The following is a 21,802-nucleotide window of genomic DNA, read 5'->3' on the forward strand; positions in this document are numbered from 1 at the left end:
TTATCAAAAACAGAATCGTGCCTGCGTTCCTAGCTACACTTTGCTTTTTTCTTCATTTTCTGTAGTTGGCATTGGTAACGTTTTCTTCTCTCTCCCTTGCATTGTAGAACACTAATCGATCTGTAAACCACAGGTATAAGCACTTTGACTGGTTATATGAGCGTCTGCTGGTTAAGTTTGGGTCAGCCATTCCAATCCCCTCTCTCCCGGATAAACAAGTCACAGGTGAGTGCATGTGACCTTCAACTCAGGATGACAAGTAACAAGACTGCAGATAGAGCATCTGTCCTAATGGAAATCAGTAATGACATTTTCCATCTTCTAGAAGAACAACATATGTGTTTGGAAACAGTAGCTAAGTGTTGTACATCCATGTATACTGGACATATGTTTGGAAGTTACCTAAACACCTAATGAGAATATTGCCTAAAATTGTTTGAGTTCTTGCATACACATCTTAAGTTGTAGCGGTCATTGTGTCTTTATTGCTACATGATTTCCTGTAAAAGAAATACGTGACTTTTTTCAATGTGAAAAGTGACACCTGAGAAAATAGGAATGCTCCAAACAACCTGAAATGGAAATAACAATGTATGATCCAAATGACGTAAACCTGTCATGCAGTTCAGCTGTGTTATTTTCATGAGAAGTATGTAAATATCAGATGTTGTAGAAGCCACAGACCTTCTAAGGATTAACGTAAGAAGTTGCAAAGTTGTTTGCTCCGTTACTTTGGTGACAGATAATGTTTAAATGTTTTTGTTTACTGTTGATCATCACTCTCTGCCTTAATTATTCAAAGTGTCCTATTTCTCCTGTTTGTTTCTCCTACACCCCCTGCCTCAACTGATCAATATGGTCAAGATCAATATCAATATGGTCAAATGATCAAACGGTCAGTAATTCACAGTGCTCTGAAAGCCCCTTGTAAAAATGCACTTAGAGAGTAATTGTTTCTCTCTGCTTTGAGAACTGTCACTGGTTTTTGTTTTTTTTTGTTTTTTTAATCTGCAGCCCGGTATAGACCCTGGAATAGTAGTACTCAGAACTCCGTATGTTTGTCTTGGAATAAAAGTGTGTAAAGAGGCTGAACTTCACTAGAGATTAGAGTTTTAAAATGCGGCCACAAAACTTGCAACTAAATGAAACTAGTAAGAATAGAAAGGGAAGGATCCAAGACGAGAGCAGGGCCTAAAAGGTCAGTGCCAGAGAGGCTCCACGTCATATACCCCGAACGGCTAACCTGAACTCGGAGGGGGGGAGGAAGTGTGGAATCTGGGCAGGAGGACTTCTTTCCTGGAGGTCAGGGAAGACCGGAGAGGGTTTAGTCCTCACTCAGCCAGAGCGGAGGTGGAGAGCTGGGAGAGGGATGGGGACTCCGGGAGCCAGATGGCCGAGCCAGCACCAGGCACTTGCGGCATTGGGGTGAAGCCACCTGCCTGCCAGGTGTCACGTGTCCCTGTGTGCCGCTCCGTGCTTTCTCACGGAGAAAAGGCACTCGATGCCACCGAAACAGGCTCTTGAATCTGATTCCAGAGTTTGTTCTGTTGACGTCACAGGATGTGTATCAGCTAGTCGTTAGCCAGAATTCATTACCTCGGGTAAGACGGTTACAATCTCCTTAAAACTTGGTGCTGTATTTTGTGTATTTAGGTTTCTCTGAAACTGTTGGAGGAGATGGAAGGTTTTGTTTTTAAAGAAGTTGTTTTGATTGTGACTTTTTTTTTTTGGAAAACTTTTCAAAAATTTCAAATGGTAGCAGAGGGGTGAGTGGGGCTGCATTGCCAAGTAGGTGACAGACCCGTCCTGGCCCTCATCTGGGTGGCTCCTGAGCGGGCCCTCCTGGAGCTGGGGTGGGGGTGGGGGGTGGTTGCTGAGTGAAGGCCACGTCAGGGCGGCCAGGTTGGCGCAGATTGTCGCTTCCTCCCCCCCCCCCCACCGCCCCACAGAGGTGCCCCGGGTTCTGTGCCCGATCCAGATACTTACTCTTCCTCCTTTTTGTCACCCTTATTGTTTGAAATCACAGCTTTCCTTTTTCAAATTTAAATCCATTTCCTTGAAAACTTGAGTTCTGCCTTTCTCCTTGTTTTCAAATTTCAGTCTGTTTTCCTGAATTTTAGCATTCTCCTTTATCAACTTGATTGGCACAATATGGGCTTCATGGTGTCTAAGGAGCTGTTTCGAGGCCGTGGGGATTTCTCACATCTTTTAGGTTTTAATACATTGTTTTCTCTGAATCCGATAACTCAGTGCTATTTTAAAGCATCAGAGAGCCACACAGTTCCGCCCCCAAACTAAGGTTTGGTTTTTTTAAAGCTCAGGCCCGAAGCCAGAGGGATGTCATAGAAAGCAAGAAAGCAACAGCCGCTCAGTCTGAAGAAAGTTGAGCTTTGATTCTCTGACTGGGACATGTGCCGAGGAAACTGAAAAGCACAGAAGCCACTTTATCTGTCCCCTCTCTCGTTTGCCTCCTGCCTGTGATACCCACAAGATCATTATTATATAAACCCCCCTCTCACTTACATCCTGGAGGGAAGAGAAAGGAATGCCAAGTGGATGATCTCATGATATTTCTGTGCCCTTGATAATCCATCCATGAGGAACTTATAGCTAACAGTTTTAGTTTGTTGAGCGATTTTGTTCTCTGTGAAATAATATTGAACAAATCTGGTTTTATTCCTGGATGCCAAACTGGTATACTCACATACTTGGTGAAAGCCTAAGTCAGGTTCATTGAAAATGGAGAATCGGAAATCCCCCTCCCCCCGACCTTCGGTCCAGTTTTCTGGAACCTGGTAGGAAAATCCTAACAAGCACAAAATAATACCTGAAGTCAGAGTTTGAAAATAAACCAGCGACGCCAGAAAATTTTTCAGGAGGAGTAAGCATTAATTAATTCGTTAATTAATTTCAGGCAAGGAGTAGGTTTTAAACTCTTGTTATAATTCACTTTCTCACGTGGAGAATTCAGTATAGCTCAGCTTCATGCGGACGCACTGGGTCTCCTCTGCCCAGGAGGTGAGTCATCTTCTCTCCAAGGGATGAGACTTTGTTTCTTCATAGTCTTATTAGCTTCTATACCATTTAATCTCTACTGAGATTTGAAAAATTTGCAGTATTTTAATATATAGGAAGTGTCCTGATCCATCGTGCTGTTTGGGTGACTCTTTCTGAGGTAGTGAGTTTTTGCAGTATGGATCCGGAATGCTCTTCTCTCTAAAGAAAGTTGTGCTTATTTGTACTTGTCATTTCTAAAGGAAAGGCCAGCCTGTAGTTTTTAAGTTTATTTTTAAACGTAAATTAACTCCTTTTGGTGTATAGTTTTAGGAGTTTTGGGACACCTGGGTGACTAGTCGGTTAAGCATCCTACTCTTGGTTTTGGCTCAGGTCATGATCTCACGGTTCATGAGTTCGAGCCCCACATCAGGTTCCGTGCTGTCCATGTGGAGCTTGCTTGGGATTCTCTCTCTTTCTCTCTCTCTCTCTCTCTGCCCCTCCCCTGCTCTCTCTCTCTCTCTCTTTCAAAATAAATAAACTTAAAACCAAAAAGTATTAAAAAAAAAAAAGTTTTGACAACCACTATGGTCTTATAACCACCACTACATTCAAGGTACAGGAAGTCCCCCCACCTCCCCAAATTCCCTTGGGCTTGCCCCTTTATCTTCATCCCCTCTCCGCAGTTCTAACCCATGGCAACACTGGTGTGTTCTTTGTCTCTATAGTTTTGCCTTTTCCAGAATGTCATTATAAATGGAAGCATATAGACCTATCTGAGAAAGCAAGAAAAATCTCATACGACCTAACCTTACTCCTAAAGGAATTAGAAAAAGAAGAACAAACGAAGTCTAAAACCAGTAGAAAAAAGGAAATAATGCAGAGCAGAAATAAATGAAATAGAAACTAAAAGAACAGTGGAACAGATCAATGAAACCGGGGGGGGGGGGGGGGCCCAAAAAAAATGGTTGCATACAGTGTGTACTCTTTCAATTATGGCTTCTTTCTCTTGGCGTTGTGCATTTGAGATACACACAAGATGTGTGCATCAGTTTCTTTTTATTGCTACTTCCATAGTTTGTTTCTCCATTCACTCGTGAAAGGTATTTGGGTTTTCAGTTTGGGGCATTTATAATAAATAAAGTTGCTGAAAACATTTACATGCAAGTTTTTGTATAAGCGTAAGTTGTCATTTCTCTTGGGTGAATACCTGAGAGTGGAATGACGGGGGCATTTGGCAGGCGTATGTTTCATGTTTAAGAAATTGCCAAACTGGGGTATGTGAGCGGCTCAGTAGGTTAGGCGTTCGACTCTTGATTTCGGCTCAGGTCACCATCTCGCAGTTGTGAGATCGAGCCCCGCATTGGGCTCTGCACTGAGCATGGACCCTGCTTGGGATTCTCTCTCTCTGCCCCTCCCCCCTCAAAAATAAAGAAATAAGCATAAAAAGAAAGGAAGGAAGGAAGGAAGGAAGGAAAGAAATTGCCAAACTGAAGGAAGGAAGGAAGGAAGGAAGGAAGGAAGGAAGGAAGGAAGGAAGGAAGGAAGGAAGGAAGGAAATTGCCAAACTGTTTTCCAAAGTGGCTGTACCGTTTCGGAATCCCCACCAGCAGTGGATGAGGGTGTCAGGAGCCTCACATCCTTGCTTGCACTTTTGGTAACGTCAGTTTTTCTTTATTTTAACGATCTATTAGGTATGTAGTGGTACTTCATCATGGTTTTAATTTGCATTTCCCTTATAACTACTGTTGAGCATCTTTTCATGTGCTCATTTCCCTTCCATATATTTTCTTTGGTGAAATGTCTGTTTGAATCTTTTGCCCATTTCTTATTAGGTTGTTTTTTTCATTACTGAATTTTGAGAGTTCTTTACATTCTGGAAATAATATAATCTGCAAATAATTTGTCCCGGGTGTGGCTTATCTTTCTCTTAACAGTGTTTTTCGCATAACAAAAAGCTTTTAATTTTAATGAAGTTCAGAGTACCAATTGTCTCTTTTATGGATTGTGCTTTAGGTATCATGGTGAAAACCTGTATGCCTAATCCAAGTTCACGCTGTTTTCTTCAGAAAGTTGTGTAGTTTCGGGTGCATTTTGAGTTAGTGTTTGTGTAAGATGTGAGGTATAATAAAGTAGAAGTTTATGTTATGCATCTGGATATCCAGTGATTCTGGTACTACCTGTTGGAAAGACTATTCTTTGTTGATTTCCTTTGCATTTTGTCAAAAATCAATTGAACATATTTGGTGGGGTTTTTTTAATGTTTTTTTTTTAATGTTTATTTACTTTTGAGAGAGAGACAGAGACAGAGCATGAGCCGGGGTGGGGCAGAGAGAGAGAGGGGAAGACACAAAATCCGAAGCAGGCTCCAGGCTCTGAGCTGTCAGCACAGAGCCCCACGCGGGGCTCGAACTCACGAACTGTGAGATCATGACCTGAGCCGAAGTCAAACGCTTAACTGACTGAGCCACCCACGTGCCCCAATTTGGTTTTGTTTCTGGACTGTATTCTCTTCTGTTTTGTGTCCATCCTTTTGCCAATACCACAGTGTCTTGATTCATGTAGCTCTATAGTAAATCTTTAAATCAGGTAGTATAAATCCTCCAACTTGGTTCTTTTTCAAAATAATTTCAGGCTGTTTTTCTTTTGCCTTTCCAAATAATTTAAGAGTCCATTTGTAGATATTTGTAAAAAATCATGCTGGGACTTTGGTATATATACAGTTTGTAATTGTTATATCTTCCTAATGAGCTTTTTTGTCTCTAGTAAGATTTCCTGTGTTAAAATCTGTTTTGTCTGATGTTAACATAGTCACCCCAGTTCTCTTACAGTTACTGTTTGCATGGCATATCTTTTCTCATCTTTTACTTTGAATCTGTTAGTGTCTTTGAATCTGTATCTCTTGTTGACAGCATCGTTGGAGCTTGCTTTTTTATCAAGTCTCGCAACCCCTGCGTTTTGATTAGAGTTTTTACACCGTTTATATTGAATAAGTATTGACCCAGTTAGATTTACGTTTGCCATTTTGATATTTGTCTTCCATGTGTCTTGTTTGTTCCTCCTTTAGTGCCTTTCTTTTGCGTTAAATATTTTCCAATATGCTGTTTTAATTTCTCTCACTTTTCCACTAAATTTTAAAAATTATTTTCTTAGTGGTTACCTCGGAGGATACTACGTGCATCTTTTTTTTTTTTAACTTTTTTTTAATGTTTAGTTTTGAGAGAAAGAGACAGAGTGCGAGTGGGGGAGGGGCAGAAAGAGAGGGAGACCCAGAATCCTAAGCAGGCTCCAGGCTCTGAGCTGTCAACACACAGCCCAACACAGAGCTCGTACCCACGAACCATGAGATCATAACCTGAGCCGAAGTCGGGCGCTCAACTGACTGAGCCACCCAGGTGCCCCTGTGTACATCTTTTTTGTAATGTTACAATGCACTTCAGGTTAATACTCAATTCTAATAAAATTGATAGAAACTCTTCTCCATTATAGCTCTGATTCCCTCTTTTTATGCTACTGTCATCACATATATCATAAATCCAGCAATATTGTATGATAATTATTGCTTTCTACAATCTTATGTCTTCTAAAGAAGAGAAGAAATTAGAAAAGAATACATATTTTATGTTAGCCCACATATTCCTGGTGCTCTTCATTTCTCCCTGTGAATTTAGGTAATTTCCTTTTAGCCTGACGTAGTATTTTTTTTTAACCTGAAGGGCTTCTTCTAGTATTTCTTTAATACAGCTCTGCTATCAGTTAATTCTCTCATCTTTGTTCATCTGAGAATGTCTTCATTTTGCCTTTATTTTTGAAGGATAAGTGTGCTGGTTATAGAATTCACAGCTGACCGTTTTCCTTCAGCATGATGAATATGTCTTTCCGTTGCTTCTGACCTCCTTTGTGTCAGATGACAAATCAGTCAGTTCTTTTGATTACACACACACACACACACACACACACACACACACACACACACGAGCACATTCCACTATACAAAATGAGTCATTTTTCACTTGCTGCTGTCAGGGTTTGTTTCTGTCTTTCGACAGTTTGATTCTGCTGTATCTTGGTGTGGATTCATCCTCATATTTATCCTATCCAGGTTTGTTGAGCGTCTTGGAAATGCAGATTAAAATTTTCCATCAAATTTGGGAAACTTTCCCTTTTATTTCTTCACATATTTTTTTTTCTTCTTCTCCTTTGTGGACTCCCACTGCAAGTATGTTCACGTGTTTTGTTTTCTGAAGCATGGTTCATCCATTTTTTTCTCTCTGTTCTTCAGATTAGATAACTTTTTTTTTTTTTACTTCTTATAAATGTTTTTTTTTTTTTAATATGAAATTTACTGTCAAATTGGTTTCCATACAATACTCAGGGCTCATCCAACAGGTGCCCTCCTCAGTGCCCATCACCCACATCCCCCCTCCCTCCCACCCCCCATCAACCCTCAGTTTATTTTCAGTTTTTAAGAGTCTCTTATGGTTTGGCTCCCTCCCTTTTTTTTTTCCTTCCCCTCCCCCATGGTCTTCTGTTAAGTTTCTCAGGATCCACATAAGAGTGAAGACATATGGTGTCTGTCTTTCTCTGTATGACATATTTCACTTAGCGTAACACTCTCCAGTTCCATCCACATTGCTACAAAAGGCCATATTTCATTCTTTCTCATTGCCAAGTAGTATTCCATTGTGTATATAAACCACTATCTTCAGATTCACTGATTCCTTCTTCCGCCATCTAGAATCTGCATTTGAGCCTCTACAGTGAATTTTTAATTTCAGTTACTGTATTTTCAGCTCCAAACATTTCATTCTATTTATTTGTAAGTTATTTTTCTAGAGAATTTTTATTGTTTGATTCCGTGTCCTATTTCTCTGCATTTTTAAACATGACTTTAGCTCTTTGAATGTATTTCTGGAAGCTGCTTTGTCTGCTAAATTCAACATCCAGGGACACTTAGAGATGGTTTCTGTTGACTACTTTTTTGTCGGTATGGGTTATACCTTGCTTTTTCTCTGCATATCTCTTAATTTTTTGTCAAAAACTGAAAATTTTAGACAATATATTTTAGCAATTCTCAATTCTGATTTTTCATCTCTGAAGGTTGTTGTTTCTACTTGATGTTTATTTGATTGTTTGGGAAGTAATTTGCTTAGGCCAAGTCTCTGAATTGTCTCTCCCCTAAAGTTCAGTTATTTTTATTTTTTCTTTTAAGTTTGGCTCCCTGGGGCTCACCCTTGTGTCTGTGTAGATTAGCAGTAAGCCTGCCTCAAGCCAGTACGGCTTCTGTCCTCTGCTGATGGATCTTTGGGTAGGGGAGTGCATTCAAAGATCAGGTAATTTTCAAGTTAGCCACCCTGGCTTTTACTTTTTTGCGGACCTTTTGTGTCTCCTTTACAAGTGTGTGCAGCCTCAGAATTGGCCAGGAATGTGTGGCTGACTCGGATTCCATCTGGTCTCCACTGTTTCTGCACACAGCCTCAGTCCGGAAAATGCTTGGCTGGACCACGCAACCTTGGCTAGTGGGGTCATTGGCCCTCTCTGTTCCCCAGCCTCTGGATTGTCACTGCCACCACCACTGAGTATGAACACGTCCCCCTGCTCCAGGTCAAGTGAGCCTTTTTCCTCGCCAGGGAACCTGCAGTGGCCAGCCTTCACATTCACAGTCTGCTCTACACTGTCAGAACCTCCATGTCAACCAGGGAGAGGGTGGGGGGAGGTACAGGGGCCACAGGGGAGATGAGAGCAGCCCCACACCAGACAGAACGCCACAGATTTCCATAAAGTTCAGCAGTTTTGCAAGTATAAACACTTCTCACATGGCTGTTTGCCTTTGGTTGATTTCCAGAACACTTATTTTTGGTTCTGGGTTCTGTCCAGCTTTATAATTGTTTTGGGGGGATGGGAATAGCTGATTGCCTCACTCAACTGTAGCTGGTATTTTCATCTCCAGGAGCCTTTTAACGAACAGAGATTTTGTTTGGTAGACTTAAAACATTTTCAGTGTTCACTTGATGTTTGGTATGTCAGGCTTGTTAAGCTGATTTTCTGCTTTTAAAACAGAAATATCACTCATTTGGCTATGTTTTAGAATGGTCATAAGTTCTGGGATAGTAGCTTTACTGCATTCGTGGAAAAATTGCTTTTTCTATTTTTGGTTTAAGTACGTTAAAAAACAATGAAATAAAACGGTCTTGAGCTACTTTTCATAAATACTAAATTTGAGGTTATATTGCATTTGGACACATTTTTATAGATATAAAAATTTTACACACTTTGTAAGGATTACTTATTAAATTCCATTCTTTCACCCCTTTCTGCCTACAGACTTCATATGGCCACGCAGGACTGGCATAGTCTTAGTTTATCAGAAAGAGGAAGTTTTTCATACTTAGATAAGATTTGCTTCTAAATTTGTTGAATACTCAGGGATCCTTGAAGAAAATAGTACTTTGTAGCTGTGATTTTTCTTGTCACAGCTACAAAATTTGTTAATCTGTTAAATCAGAATCTCATCCTTAAAAACTAAAAAGCCTGTTGTATCTCTTTCCTGTAGCTCTTTGAGCATCCACTGTGTTACAGCTTGTTTTTAGGTTAGTGTTTTTAGTTTAGTGAAAGATCACTATGGTTTTACCTTGTACTAAATAACTTTCTACCAAAGACCCAGTAGATACAAACGGCTTTCATTTGTGCTGACGGTAATCCGCTTTAGACAGGGGTGTATATCACTCTTGTCCACCTTGCAGGTCGCTTTGAAGAAGAATTTATCAAGATGCGCATGGAGAGACTTCAGGCATGGGTGACCAGGATGTGTCGTCACCCAGTCATCTCAGAAAGTGAGGTTTTCCAGCAGTTTCTAAATTTCCGAGATGAAAAGGTAGGACCTTTTGTTATGACAGTCATCGATCATATTGAGAATTGTCACATTCATACCAATTGTATGTCTGAAAGTTAAAATTATGTTGACTCGCTATTTCTCATTTCCTCCAAAGACAATGAGGGGACAGAAACCTAAATCCTAAGCATGGGAAATTAGTCATGATAATGTGGAAGAACCGCTTGCCAGAATGGTTTTCCATCAGCTGGGAATGGATTGGCCCAGAGTGGGCAGGAGGTGAAGGATATGATAGGATGAGGAATGAAAATTTTTCCTGGATGCTTTTAAAAATAGGATAGGCCCCAAACTATGCAGGATATTATCAGTGTGAAGTGAGGGAAACAGAGTGAATGATTTCTTAAGATCACATTTTGACCTTGCAGTGTAATAACGTTATGAAACAAAAAGTAGATTCAGCATTGGACCAGCCTTCTCCAAGCCAAGGCGTTTTTCCAGAACGGTAGTCGCAAGTCCAGACTAAATGCTGGTCTCTCTTTGTCCCGTAGATAGTCATTCTGCCAATGGCCATGTATTCTTTGTTGAAGGTCAAGAAACCATTGGCTGTTTAACATCTCATTATTGTCTGCTTTGGAGATGGTTCTCTCTCTCCATAAACTTTTGCTCTAAAACTTTTGCTTTTATTCTGAAAGATGTTTTCTCCATATTTCTCTTACAACAAATATGACATATCTTAGAAAGCAATGTAAAGAATAAAAGCATAAGTTTTTATAGGAGATAGGAAATATATTACAGTCCTAGAAAAAAAAAGTCATGAAATTATTTTCGTGTTTTATTAAATACCGGAATATTATATACTTTGTTGGAAGTTTCAGGCAGAGATTTACTTGCTAAACTGCTTTGTAGTGCTTTTCCCTTGTTAACATGAACACATTTATAATAAGTGTAAATAATCAGGCCCTGTGTATGTTTACAGACCTACGCATACACTTAATACTGTACAATTATTTGGGCCTTATTTTCAGTTACTGCTTATTTCTAGAATTGGCGGGCTTATTTGAGTGTGTGGCATGTAACCAGGCCAGGAACTAGAAAACACTGAGGTGCTTCAGCAATTTTGGTCAAGATTGTAGGTCTAGACTTGCACCTGCTTTGGACAAGTCTGGTTTGCCTGGTGAGATGTGATGTCAGTCACAGTGTGCCGTGAAATCATACAGTGGTGAAACTAGGTTCTTTGAGGGAGTTCTGTCCATCAGTTCTGTTACTTTGGAGAGACAAAAACTGCATGGAATCCCTTCCCAACTTTCTTGCCTTGCTGGTACCCACAAGGCTCAAACAGAAGTCCTGATTTTCCAAAGATTTGATTTAGAAAGCTCTTCTAAAGGTTGTGTTCAATACAGAATATTATTATTAAAAAAAAAAAAAGAAATCTGGACACTGGGGCTTTAAGATTTGGTATAATAGGAAGAAGAAAGAACCTGGGAGTCAGGACACCTGAGCTCTAGTCTGGGCTCTGCTGCAGGCTCCCTCTGCGATCTTGGCCTCGGCATTTGATCTCTTTGGGTCACAGTTTCCTCACCTGCTAAATGAGGGTGTAAAACTAGATACTCACTGAAAGCTGTGATTCTTTGGCCACAAATAGCTCATGTAGATGGATGGACGTAGGTAATCCCAAAGACCCGAGGAGAAATTATTAGAAATAAATGGTTAGAAGATAGCTGGATGCAAGACAGCACATATTTGCATACCAGCAATAAACACAAAATGAAAATCTAAAAAAAACTATCACAGTAGCATCAAAAATATATCTAGGAATAAATACAAGAAAATGTACAAAAAAACTCTACATAAGAAGCTTTGATGTGGTGGTTCCTGGGTGGCTCAGTTGGCTAAGCATCTAACTCTTGATTTCAGCTCAGGTCATGATCTCAGTGTGAGATTGAGCCCCATGTCAAGCTTGTGCTGACAGTGCAGAGCCTGCTTGGGATTCTGTCTCGCCCTCTCTCTCTGCCCACCCCTGCTTGCATGCGCGCGCGCTCTCTCTCTCTCTCTCTCGCTCTCTCGCTCTCTCTCTCTCAAAATGAATAAACTTAAAAATAAAGCTATAAGGAGTGCCCGGATGACTCAGTCGGTTAAGCATCTGACTCCTGGTTTGGCTTAAGTCATGATCTCACAGTTAGTGAGATTGAGACCAACATCGGGCTCAGTGCTGACAGCTTGGGATTTCTCTCTCCTCTCTCTCTGCCCCTTCCCAGCTCGCTCACTCTCTCTCTGGCTCTCTCTCTCTCAAAAAATAAATAAGTAAACCTTAAAAAAAAAAAAAGCTGTGAAACATTTTTGAGAGAAATAAAAGAAAACCTAGCTAAGTGTTCCATGGAATTGGGGAACAGAAAAGATGCCACAGGTGGAAAATCAGAGCACTAAGAATAGCCTAGCCAAGGTACTCTTGAAAAAGAATGAAGTAGGAAGAGGGCTTTATTGGATATTAAGACCTGTTATAAAACTAAACTAACTTTAAAAGCATGGTATTGGCATAAGGCCAGACAAATAGATCAGTGGAACAGAATAGAAGGGACACGATGTGAGGCAGAGATGGTACAAAGTCCAGTGGGGATAGGACAGTCTTTCCAGTGAATGGTGCTGGGTCACTTGGGTGGCTTCATTGGGGAAAAATGAAATTTGGTCCCTACCGTGCAACAGTCTACTGTTGATTTTGTTAGGGTTGACATTGGTGTTGTGATTATGTGTTTTGAAAATGTGGTCTTCTGTATTAAAGTCATATAATAGCCTTCTCTATATAAGGTATTTATAGGTGAGGGGCACCTGGGTGGCTCAGTTGGTTAAGCATCCAACTGTGGCTCAGGTCATGATCTCAAAGTTCATGGATTCAAGCCCTGCATCAGGCTCTGTGTTGACAGCTCAGAGCCCGGAGTCTGCTTCTGCTTCTGTGTGTGTGTCTCTCTCTCAAAAATAAATAAACATTAAAAAAAAAAAAAAAGGTATTTATAGGTGAAATGATACCATATCTGGGACTTCCAGTAAAATCAAGGAAAAAAATGCAGAATGGAGGAGAATAGAAAAAACAAGATTGGCAAATGTTGATATTTGTTTTGCAGCTGAGTCTGAGAGGGGAACTATTAGACTTTTCTGTGTACTTTTATATGTATTTGGAAGTTTCCATTGTATAAAGTTTTTAAAAAAATCATTTCCAGGTGGTTTGCAAGTCTAATGTGAAAGGCAACACATAAAGCTTCTAGAAGGTAACATAGGGGAATATCTTCATACCCCTAGTGGAGGGATGGATTTCTGAAATATGACACAAAAATGACTAATCACACAGGAAGAGGTTGATAAATTAGACTGCATTAAAATTAAGAACAGCTGTGTATCAAAAGAAGCCTTTCAAAGTGAAAAATAAGCTAAAGATACGATCATTTAGAACCAACTAAAGGGCTGCCTTTTAGAATATAGGAAAACACAAATCCGTAAGAAAGATAATCATCCCAGTTGTAGGGTTGACTTGGTAACGTACTTCACAAAAGACAGTATTTCAGTCATCAACGAATGTATGGGAAAGTACTTAATCTCATTAGTCATCACGGAAATGCAAATCAGAAGTACCGAGAATAGTACTACTCACTAGCCAGAAATGGCTGAACTAAACCTAGTTCTTAGTGAGCTCAGTCACACCTGCTGGTGGGTGTGCAAATGGGTGAGACCAGTTTGGAAAGTCACCCAGCCTTACCTACTAGGGCGAACATTTTCTGCCCGCATCGGGGCACATGTACATAACATCTTGCTCAACCACCGCCCCCCTGCCTGCAGGGCCTTGGGTGGCTACCCTTAGTAGAATGAACAAACTGGGGAGTGTTCAGGCAAGAATGGAACCAATGACCTGTGGCTCCACCAACAATGTGGCTGTAGCTCCTAAGCACAGGTTGAGCCAAAAAAGCCAGACACAAAGAATACATGGTAGGGTGGTCTTCACCAGCTCGGAAACCCAGCCAACCTACCCATGAGGGACTTGTGTCTAGAGGGTATAACTTGAAAGAAAAGTGAGGAACTGGTAACTATAAAAGAGGATACTGGTTACCTTTGTGGGGGAGGGCAGGGGTCAGGACTGGGAAGGGACACGAGGGGCCTTCTGGAATGCCAGCTTGTTTCTCTTGGCCTTGGGGTAGGTTACACAGCTATTATCTTACACTTTGTGAGAATTGGTCGCACTGTATATTATGGCTTTAGGCGCTTTTCTCTCTCTCTGTGTGTGTGTGTGTGTGTGTGTGTGTGTGTAGATAGATCTTTATAGATCTATCTTACAAAAAAATTTTCTTTAAAAAATATAGCTCATAATATTGGTTCCTATCTTATATTTTAGAAAAGCTTTCACCTTTTTTAAGAAAACATTTAACCTAAAACTTTGAGGTACTTGGTCAGAAATATAAGGTTGTTCGTGTTCACTGTTATATCGCTGTGCGTTGGGAAAGGATAGGGACTGAGTCCCCTCGCTCTGAAGGGACTTGGGCTCACAGGGACCGTTCTGCGCATTGGCACGTGTTTCGTGTACAGAGATTACATCTGGGGTGTGCGCACTCCCTCGGTGGAGAGGGCGATGGCATGGGAGCTGCTGTCGACAATTAGAAAGATAGTCAGTGAGCCAATCGCATTAGGGAGTTTTGAAAGACTGTGCTGTCCACGGTAACATTATAATGTTCTTATTTGCAGGAATGGAAAACTGGGAAGAGGAAGGCTGAGAAAGACGAGCTGGTAGGAGTTATGATCTTTTCCACCATGGAACCAGAGGCCCCTGACTTGGACTTACTAGAAATGTAAGTGAGATCAGCCTTTCCTTCCTCCCAAACCTGTGTCCACCTCCTGTGCTCGCAGGCCGGGGAGGCTGTGGTTGGATGATGGGGAGCACATCACTTGTGCAGGGAAGCGTTGTCTTTCTAGCCGTAGCGTCAGATTGAAGTCTGCTTCCTTTTTACCTTGAAGTCTGTGATTTCATAATGGACCTGGTGGTTTCTAGTTACCTCTAATAAAGCATGATAATTTCAACAATAGCCACATTATGGAAAGAGCCTAAATGTCCATCCACTGACGAATGGATAAAGAAGATGTGGTTTGTATATACAATGGAATACTACTTGGCAATGAGAAAGAATGAAATCCTGACATTTGCAGCAACATGGATGGAACTGGAGGGTATTATGCTCAGGGAAATAAGTCAGAGAACGACAGATACCATGTTTTCATTCATATGTAGATCTTGAGAAACCTAACAGAAGACCATGGGAGAAGGGAAGGGGAAAAAAAAGAGTTCCAGAGAGGGAGGGAGGCAAACCATAAGAGACTCTTAAATACAGAGAACAAACTGAGGGTGGATGGCGGGAGAGGGGAAAACAGGTGGTGGGCATTGAGGAGGGCACCTGTTGGGATGAGCACTGGGTGTTGTATGGAAGCCAGTTTGACAATAAATTGTATTAAAAATGAATAAAAATAAAAAATAGGTCTGATTAAAAAAAATAATAATAAAGCATGATAAAACAAAGTGGCACAGAACCAGCACATGCCTACATGATATTCAACAAGGCAGAAATCTCTGAACATTACCTCAAAGGAAGTAAATCTCTAACCTGCAGTTTTGTGCTATTTTTTCATCTGTTGTTTCTAATTATGTAATTTTTTTTTTTTTTTTTTTTTTTTTTTTTTATGAAGGCTTGGTTGAAAATCTGGAGTAGTTCCTTTTCTATTTAAAAACTAACTAGAAATCTTGGGGCTTTTTTTAAGAAGTTTTTTTTCTTATTATAAAATTCTTGCTTATGGGTTACCAAATGTGTAGACAAGGAAAAAAAAAAAAACAATGTTACAACTGCCCAGAGAGAAAAATCAATGTTAATATGTGTTGACCTAGGTCTTCCAAAATCTCCTCTGTGCATATGTATCTAAGAGAAAAATTGTTTAAGCAAAAAAAGACCTCACACTACGCATTCTGTTTTATAAGCTTTTTTTTTTTTTTCATTTAGCATTATGTTGGGATGATTTTTTCAGGTTGGCATTTTTTATATCCTCAAAGAACTGAGTTGTTCGGTATCACTCAGATGGTTGTGTATCCAGGTCACTTTCTCCGATTCATTGAAGTACTTATTGGAATGAATGAATAAACTACCCGATGGTACCTCCACCAAATAAGATATTCACGAAACCGTGATTTCATTTCCTTTAGAATGATTTTAGTTAAAATTCACAGGGAATTGAGGGGGAACAGAAGCAGAGTTACAATTTAAATGGCAGATTTTTAGGTAATTTTTTTTAAGTTTGTTTATTCTGAGAGAGAGAGACAGTACAAGTGGGGGTGGGTCAGAGAGAGAGAGAGAGAGAGAGAATCCCAAGTAGGCTCTGTGCTGTCAGTGCAGAGCCTGATGCAGAGCTCGGTCCCACAAGCCACGAGATCATGACCTGAGCCGAAAGCGAGCTGAAACCTGAGCCGAAATTGGGCACTTACCCAACTGAGCCGCCCAAGTGCCCCTTCAAGCCTGAGTAAAGGGCGTTGCTACAGTGCCAGAAAACCACTACCCGTGGTTATGTTTGGTGCACGTCTCCCTGACCGTGTTGATTTTTCTCGTCTTGCACATCACACTGAGCATGTGGTGGCAAAGTCAAGGACATGCTGTCTTGTGTTTCGCCCCACAGAGAACAGAAGTGTGATGCCGTCGGTAAATTCACCAAAGCAATGGATGATGGTGTGAAGGAGCTACTGACCGTGGGCCAGGAGCACTGGAAACGGTGCACAGGACGTAAGTGCCGGTCTCGCGGCCACTTCTGGGTTTGTAGGTGGCAGTGCAGGCCCTGTTTTGTGACCTTTACCACATTGGGGAACCGTCCCCTCAAACAGAAATGCACGTCGTGCAGTAATGTCATACCCATGGCTCTCTGGTGACCCTCACTGGTCAGCCCTAATCAGATGACGGAAAATGGACTCCAACAAATCCAGTTCAAGAACTCTCACAAAAATGTGTCCCCTTAACTGTTTCTAATTATTTGGGGTTTATAATCTGTGAATAATGAATCCTTTCTTCGTGTTTAGAGAATGCTTGTTGTTTTTAATGTCATGATTTTACGTTGTAATGTTTATCCATTTGGTAAGATTTGTTTATAGAAAGTTCTTCAACTTACAACGGGGTTACACCCCAAAAAGCCCATCCTGAGTGGAAAACACCCTAAGTTGAAAATACATTCAATACACTTACCCTCCCGAACTTCACAGCTTAGCCTGGCCCCCCTGGCTCGGGACGCTTGCATCAGCCTGCAGCTGGGCAGAGACGTCTCACACAGGACCGAGACGGTTGAGCGTCTCATACCGGACTCAAAGTGACAGAATGGCTGCACGGGTGCAGAATGCGTGTCGTGTGCCCGCTGTTTACCCCCGTGGTCGCCAGCTGCCCAGCATCACAGACAGGATCTTCCCATGTGTCCCCGGCCCAGGACAAGATCCAAATTCAGAATTCCAAGTATTGTTTCTGTTGACCGCATACCACTTTGACACCATCATAAAGGCGAAATATTGTTAAGTCAGGGACCACCTGTATGTGGCTAGAGACCTAATATTTAAGAGAAAGCAGGATGCTGGGTCAGACGAGGAGCAGGGTGAGGGCAGGTGCTCCGCCAGCCACTGCCGTCTGCCTGCACTTCCCTGTTCTCAAAGACTTCGTACCTCCCCGGCCCCCTCCCCACGCGGCCTTGGTTTCTGGACCGTCATCCTGCTGAACGTTTGTTGTCTTGCAGTCAAGTCCTTGCAGCTCTTGTCACATAGCCCAGGCTAGAAGCAGTCAAGCGTCGGCCGTGGGGTCAACACCCCGCGGCTGCCCTCCCACCTCTAAGGCCCAGCAGGCTTCACAGACCCGGTCACTGCTGCACAAGTGCTCACGTGGCTGTCCATGGCCATAGACTCTCAGGAGCTTCCTCCTCTTTGCGTCCATCCTGCCCTTATTGCCACAAGGCCTCCAGAGCCCCAGAGAGAGAGAGCTGAGCTCTCATCATGGTCACTTGTGATGATCTCTGGAGAAAGAGGTGCCGTGAGTCCTAACTCACCTAACCTAGTACTAAGGCTAGTAGGTCAGCCATGAGGCTAGTATCTAAGAATTTTCTGGCTTTCAGCTCATACACCCTATAAGAATACTGGTTGTATTCAGGGTTTGGGTGCGGGTGGGGTGGGGGGTTGATTTGGGTGCGGGTGGGGTGGGATTGTGTGTTTTAATAAAATGGCTTCTACTTTGAATTACAAAAATAATACCCACTTTAAAATTTTTTTTTTTTTTCAACATTTATTTATTTTCGGGACAGAGAGAGACAGAGCATGAACAGGGGAGGGGCAGAGAGAGAGGGAGACACAGAATCGGAAACAGGCTCCAGGCTCTGAGCCATCAGCCCAGAGCCCGACGCGGGGCTCGAACTCACGGACCGCGAGATCGTGACCTGGCTGAAGTCGGACGCTTAACCGACTGCGCCACCCAGGCGCCCCATTACCCACTTTAAAACTATGGTACTCAGCATAGGAAGGAGCTTAATTATCCATTTTGTAAAGTTTTTTAACAGGTGGTATTTTTCTTTTAAATGAGGGGAAAAGAATAAAATTGGAAGTCAAAAACTAATTTTAATGAATAAGAAATTGAATGTGGGGTAACTGGTGAATGAATTATTAAGATACCACAGCAGAGTTAATAGCAATAGTAAGATCTATTAAATCCAGACCCTAGCACAGCAAAGTTCATAGCAGTGTTAAGATCTATTCAGTCCAAGCCCTTATTACATCAGGAATTGGCAAACTGTGGCCAGCAGGCCAAATCTGGCCTGGGGCCTATTTTTGTAAAAGTGGAACGCGGCCATGCCCGCTTATATACGTACTGTCCGTGGCTCCTTTCCCATTACAGTGGCAGAGTCAAGTACCTTCGACAGGAACCTGTGGCCCCACAGAGCCTGGAATATTTACCGTCTGGCCCTTTGCGGGGAAAAAAAGGCCCTGTTTATACCGAATGGCCCTCTGCCACTCACATAATACTTTATATCAACAAAACCATTTGTGTGCCAGCTGTTCGTGCCCGGGGGGCAGACGCTGGGAGTGATAACAGTTGCTCCTTTGTCATGGCAAAGACATATGATGCTGTACCCTAAATATAGAAGTAAGCCCCACACGGCAATGTATACAAATGCAACACTAGAAAAGAAAACCCGCTCAGGCCTTGGGTCACAGGGAGCTAACTCAGCACGGAAGGGGGAGTGACATTCACTCAAACAGTGATTTCATTTTAAAATAATTAATTTTAGCTGTAAGCTCTTTTGAGGCCATGATAATAAATCATTTCAATCATAGATTCTTTGAAAGATGTTCCCTGTTTTTTAGAAATATTTCAAGTGCAAATCCTCCAATCAAAATTTTAAGGATATCACAAAAATCTGGGTTTATGATTTCTTTTAAAGAGTTAAATCCCTTATGTCTAATATCTAGTCAAGTTCAGGTTCCATATGAGCCATACGGCCAGATTTATGAAATAGAGGATATTGGTGTAAGGCTGCCCTTTTTGGTGTGGGGGAGAAAGGGAGAGTTGAAGCACTTGATTTGGGAATTAATTTAAGCATATCTTCTTTCTTCTTTTCTCTCAAAAGAGTGTCTTAAAATTCCTGATTTGTAAAGTGAGAAATGTAGCACATGCTTGGTGTGGTAAAGCACCTGGCAGGTGTCTTTAACCCCACGTATAGAGGCAAAAACTGAGTTACAAAAAGGTGAACAGTTTATTAAAATTAAGCCAATATGGTTTGAATTCATGTCTCCTGATTATTGCGGCTTATAGACCATGTTTCAGATTTCTCTGGACTAGATGTTTTTAAAGAAACATTTGAATCTTTCTTCTTTAAGATAGACCCTGCACTAAGCCTTCAAATGCAAGTAAGGCTTTCTTTTGAAAAGCACTTGGTGTGTTGAAAGGGATTACTTACAGATGCAGAGAAAATAGCCTAAGATAGACTCTGCTCAGAGTTTTACAGAGTGACTGTAGAATTCTAGAATGTTAGCACTAGAAGGACCTCAGAGATCATTTCATTAATCATGTTATACAGATGAGCAAGCTAAAACCCCCCTCCCTGGTCCTGAGTCCTTCTGCCATATTTTTCTTCACACGTTGCTGCTTTCAGTTATCTATCTATCTATCTATCTATCTATTTACTTATTTATGCACATAATCGTTCATACATACATAACAGTGAGGAAAGCAATGTATTTGGAATCACACGTGCCAAACCCACCATTTGTTGGCCATGTGACCCTGGGCCAGTCCATTCACTTTATCTGAGCCTTATTTTTCTAACCCACAAAACCAAGATGTGGAGTCTCCACCCGGTAGATGGGTTGTCGTGGTGATCGGGTGGTGTACATGAAAGTCCTCTGTCAGCCAGACCTCTTCCAAATGAGCTCCCGGTCGCTCCGAAGGATGCGGGCGGTGGTGACGGTGGTTAATAATAATAGTATCCGCCATTTACTGAACCATCCGTGAATAATGAATTTTATTTTTAAAAAATCCTTTGTTCAAAACAATTTTATTAAAGAATATAGACTATTTTGAATCATTTCAAATTTCTTTCATGATAAAAGTAATCACTTTTAGGAAATAGTCAAAGCCCATTTCAGTTTGCTCAGAGGACTGGTTAACCGTGCACTCCTTTTTCTCTTCCAGCATTACCCAAGGAGTATCAGAAGATAGGAAAGGCTCTGCAGAGCTTAGCAACAGTGTTTAGTTCCAGCGGTTATCAAGGTACGTCTGTGTCTATCTGTCTTGGGGCCATAAGTGTCTCGCAGACCAGCCACCCCTCCAGCCTCTTGTAGGCAGAGACTCCGCAGTGAAGGGCCCTTGTCACCGACACTTAAATTGGCTGGGCTGCTCCATTCAGGACTCCTGCAACCTCACTTCATTGCTTCTGAGAAGAGTGGAGGGTTGTTACACTATGTATTTTCTTGCTGGCCTTCTTCGCCTTTCTTTGTGCTCAGGCACAGCTCTTGCACTCGAAAGGGCAGCTGTGATACGTCAGCCTCCGCCCTGGCTCTCATCTCCCCGCCAAACTCAGAAGTCCAGTCTTCCTGTTACAAAGGCCAGAATTCACCAACGCGGTTTGGAGGGAAAATTTGACTAAGTAACAAATTCACATTGCTTTCTGTCTCTCCACAGCTTATAATTATTTTCAACTTGTCCCACGTTGTAGATCTTACCTGTGGTTTTTCGAATTCATTGTACGTTTACATTGCCCACACTTGCGAGAACAAGCCAGCCATTTCCCCTTATGTTTTGGTTTGCTTTTGCTTAGTTTGCCCTGTGGAGCAGGTAGGGAGTCCAGGTATCTGTCAGGTGAGTGGCAGTTCTTCAATCTGAGTGTGTCGCATCACTTACAGAAATGATAGAATTGGTACTTCGGCCGAGTTCTGTATCCCAATTCCTAGGGAAGATAGGTCTTTGGATGTCAGTGTCTGAGTATCTTCAGGAACGAGAAATTAGTCTCTCACCAAAATGTATTGGGGCTGCTGTGTATGAATATTTCTTTTTGGACTGGCTGAATTGTGTCTTATAATCCCAACTTTCAGATTGATGGGAGCGTTGAAGATTAGTTAATCGGGCCCCCTCTTTCAAGATGAGGAACGTAGGCCTGGAAAGATAAGCTTCTGGCCAGGGTGCCACGGGGGTTGACGCAGAGGCCAAGTCTAGGACCACATCCGCTGCTTGGGTGCCGGCAAGACCCTGAGAGCACGCTCATCTTTGTGGTTCTGTAGTGCGTTGACGGGATGAGAGCTTTTGTTCTGAAGACGCTGGACCCCGATCGTGCGCTCACATGTCAGAGCTCACCCGAATCTGCGCCTTCCTTAAGCCTCACCTGAGAGCTGGGTGTCTTCTGGCCCCGCCCTCACTTCCCTCCATCACCTCTTCCTGCACACAACCC

At 41.9% G+C, this 21,802-nt stretch overlaps 1 protein-coding gene across 1 annotated transcript in view; it reads left to right on the top strand.

Moving 5' to 3' along the window:
* SNX9 (sorting nexin 9) overlaps positions 1-21,802 on the top strand; it is a 125,216-nt gene that overhangs the window by 91,257 nt on the left and 12,157 nt on the right. The window contains exons 9-13 of the mRNA XM_030316683.1: positions 108-225; positions 9,738-9,868; positions 14,549-14,652; positions 16,517-16,620; positions 20,551-20,628. Of these exons, the coding sequence (XP_030172543.1) occupies positions 108-225; positions 9,738-9,868; positions 14,549-14,652; positions 16,517-16,620; positions 20,551-20,628 (535 nt within the window). The remainder of the gene's footprint in view (positions 1-107; positions 226-9,737; positions 9,869-14,548; positions 14,653-16,516; positions 16,621-20,550; positions 20,629-21,802) is intronic.

Source organism: Lynx canadensis, chromosome B2 (assembly GCF_007474595.2).
Source record: "Lynx canadensis isolate LIC74 chromosome B2, mLynCan4.pri.v2, whole genome shotgun sequence".
Lineage (NCBI taxonomy): Eukaryota > Metazoa > Chordata > Mammalia > Carnivora > Felidae > Lynx > Lynx canadensis.